Source organism: Herpailurus yagouaroundi, unplaced genomic scaffold (genome assembly GCF_014898765.1).
Source record: "Herpailurus yagouaroundi ecotype Mexico unplaced genomic scaffold, PumYag 210, whole genome shotgun sequence".
Classification (NCBI taxonomy): domain Eukaryota; kingdom Metazoa; phylum Chordata; class Mammalia; order Carnivora; family Felidae; genus Herpailurus; species Herpailurus yagouaroundi.
The window spans coordinates 24,756,210-24,759,144 of NW_024412441.1; the positions used below are offsets into that span (position 1 = coordinate 24,756,210).

General features: G+C 53.8%; 1 protein-coding gene across 1 annotated transcript; it reads left to right on the forward strand.

The window, feature by feature from the left end:
- Positions 1–494: 494 nt before the first annotated feature.
- On the forward strand, positions 495–2,063 carry GPR45 (G protein-coupled receptor 45). Its single transcript, XM_040453620.1, has one exon. The coding sequence runs from the start codon at positions 560–562 to the stop codon at positions 1,844–1,846; it is 1,287 nt and encodes a 428-aa protein (XP_040309554.1). The 5' UTR covers positions 495–559; the 3' UTR covers positions 1,847–2,063.
- The last annotated feature ends 872 nt before the right edge of the window (positions 2,064–2,935 follow it).

Below are 2,935 nucleotides of genomic sequence, written 5' to 3' on the forward strand. Positions count from 1 at the left end.
TAAACAAATATCATAGTAGCAGCATCAACTACCATTTATTCGTTAATTTCAATTCGACATTGGGCATCTTCTCTGTGCCAGGCACCGTTCTTTCTCTGCTGGGAATATAGCGGAGAACAACACACACACACACACACACACACACACACACACACACACCCCTGCCCTCATGAAGCTGGCCTGTGCAAAGCTCATTTGGCCAGGTTCCTTATCATAAAAGTTATTAAATGCATGCTCATCACAGAAATATTGGCTAACGCTGGATTCACGTCCTTATCCCCATAAAGTAGGTCTGATTAGATTTCCCTAGGCTACTTGACAAGACTCATAATATTTGTGAATACCAAGCCTTGTCCTGAATGGCAAATCAACGAGCCGTTCTTTCTCTCCATTCTGTTTAGAATACTTGTAAAATCTAAACACTGCTCTATTCAAAACGTGCTTGGAAAGTCTCACTCCCTTCTCTCCCCTGCTCGTCTTTGCTCTAGGCTACAGAGAGCATCCAAGTAGGAGGCTGCAGACACAGTCGGCTGTCATGCAGATGATGAGGCTGTGATTGATGAATTGCAAATCCTGCCTAGTGCTCCCAAAGAAAACGGCTCTCTCTACCATTCCAGTATCCTCCAGATCCAAGACATGCAACCCGCAGACAGGAAATGGCAGCCACCAAAGCGCTGAGGGGAGCCCTTCCAGTCCTTTCTGTCCCGGCTCCAAGTTTTTTCCCATGATGGCCTGCAACAGCTCCACCGTCGAGACCTACCAGTACTTGCTGCTGAACGGGAGCAATGTGTCCGACTCCGGGGCCACCCCACCACCCGCCCCCCTCAGGATATCCTTGGCAATAATCATGATGCTGATGATGGTGGTGGGGTTCCTGGGCAATGCTGTCGTCTGCATCATCGTGTATCAGAGGCCAGCCATGCGCTCCGCCATCAACCTGCTGCTGGCCACGCTGGCCTTCTCCGACATCATGCTGTCCTTATGCTGCATGCCCTTCACGGCCGTCACCCTGATCACGGTCCACTGGCACTTTGGGGATTACTTCTGCCGGCTCTCCGCCACCCTTTACTGGTTTTTTGTCCTGGAGGGCGTGGCCATCCTGCTCATCATCAGCGTGGATCGCTTTCTCATCATCGTCCAACGCCAGGACAGGCTGAACCCGCGGCGGGCCAAGAGGATCATCGCCGTCTCCTGGGCGCTGTCGTTCTGCATCTCGGCCCCCTCGCTGGCAGGCCGGACGTTCGTGGAGGTGCCGGCGCGGGCTCCCCAGTGCGTGCTGGGCTACACGGAGTTCGCGGTGGAGCGCGCCTACGTGGTGGCGCTGGTGGTGGCCGTGTTCTTCGTGCCCTTCGGCGTCATGCTGTGCTCCTACCTGTGCATCCTGCACACCGTGCGCAAGAACGCCATCCGCGTGCACAACCAGTCCGACAGCCTGGACCTCAGACAGCTCACCAGGGCCGGCCTGCGGCGGCGGCAGCGGCAACAGCAGGTCAGCTTGGACTTGAGCTTCAAGACCAAGGCCTGCACCACCATCCTGATCCTCTTTGTGGGCTTCTCGCTCTGCTGGCTGCCGCACTCGGTCTACAGCCTCCTGTCCGTGTTCAGCCGGGGGTTCTACTGCAGCTCCTCCTTCTACACCACCAGCGCCTGTGTCCTGTGGCTCAGCTACCTCAAGTCTGTCTTCAACCCCATCGTCTACTGCTGGAGAATCAAAAAATTCCGCGAAGCCTGCATAGAGTTGCTGCCCCAGACCGTCCAAATCCTCCCCAAAGTGCCTGAGCGGATCAGAAGGAGAATCCAGCCAAGCACCGTCTATGTGTGCAATGAAAACCAGTCCGCGGTTTAAGGGACGGGAGGGAGGAGCGCGCGGACGGTTCCAGGACCGAGCTCAGAGTCCTGGCACTTTGGCCCTAGCCAGCATTTCCAGTGGCCCTGTAAGCACAAAGGTACGCCTCTGTTACCAGATAAGCTGCTGCTTCAAGTTGGCAAGATGAATTATTTTTTTTTTCTTGCTACAGGAGAGCAGTATGTGGGTCTGATAGAAACTGGAAGGTAGTTGGGACAAAATGGGGATGGGGTGGGCTGTGTGGGCAGGCAGTTAGGGAAGAGGAGGGGTCAGGGAGGAAAACTCTGTCCAAAGGGCTCCCAGTACTCCTGCTTAAGAGAAACCCTGTGGTGCCATATTCTGACATGAGAAACCCAGTAGCTGTCATCTCACAGGTTACCCCTCATTTTATTTGACGCCAGTATTCTTTTTTTTTTTAATTTTTTTTTTCAACGTTTATTTATTTTTGGGACAGAGAGACAGAGCATGAACGGGGGAGGGGCAGAGAGAGAGGGAGACACAGAATCAGAAACAGGCTCCAGGCTCTGAGCCATCAGCCCAGAGCCCGACGCGGGGCTCGAACTCACGGACCGCGAGATGGTGACCTGGCTGAAGTCGGACGCTTAACCGACTGCGCCACCCAGGCGCCCCTGACGCCAGTATTCTTAACAGGTACTTATGTTTGTGGCAGGTGGGGAAACAAGCAAGGATCTCTGTGTTGGTCGGCTGTACATCTCTGATCATGCTGAATCATCCTTTCTATAAACCAGAAACATGCTGGGAAGCAGAGCGAGCCCCTGTGCTAGTCAGTTCCCCAGTGTGACACATGGGAGGCCTCAGTGGCTTGAAGGCCAGAGAATGATCTGGGGCCGTTCAGCTGAGGGCTCGTGCATGTACCGAGCCCCTCCTACCTGGCCCAGCTCTGTCCCCTGTGCCCTGAAGCCCTTCACCCTCCCTGCCTGCCTGCCGTAACTGTGACTGTCCTCTCTCTTTCCCTCCACTGTTCCCCGCCTCTCCCTTTGTTTTATCCCATCCATCCATCGCACAGGAAAAAAAAAAAAAAAAAGAAAGAAAGAAAGAAAGAAAGAAAGAAAGAAAGAAAGAAAGAAA

Bases quoted from the DNA above. Each gene is read 5' to 3' on its own strand.
- GPR45 (XM_040453620.1), top strand. From the start codon at position 560: ATGAATTGCAAATCCTGCCTAGTGCTCCCAAAGAAAACGGCTCTCTCT.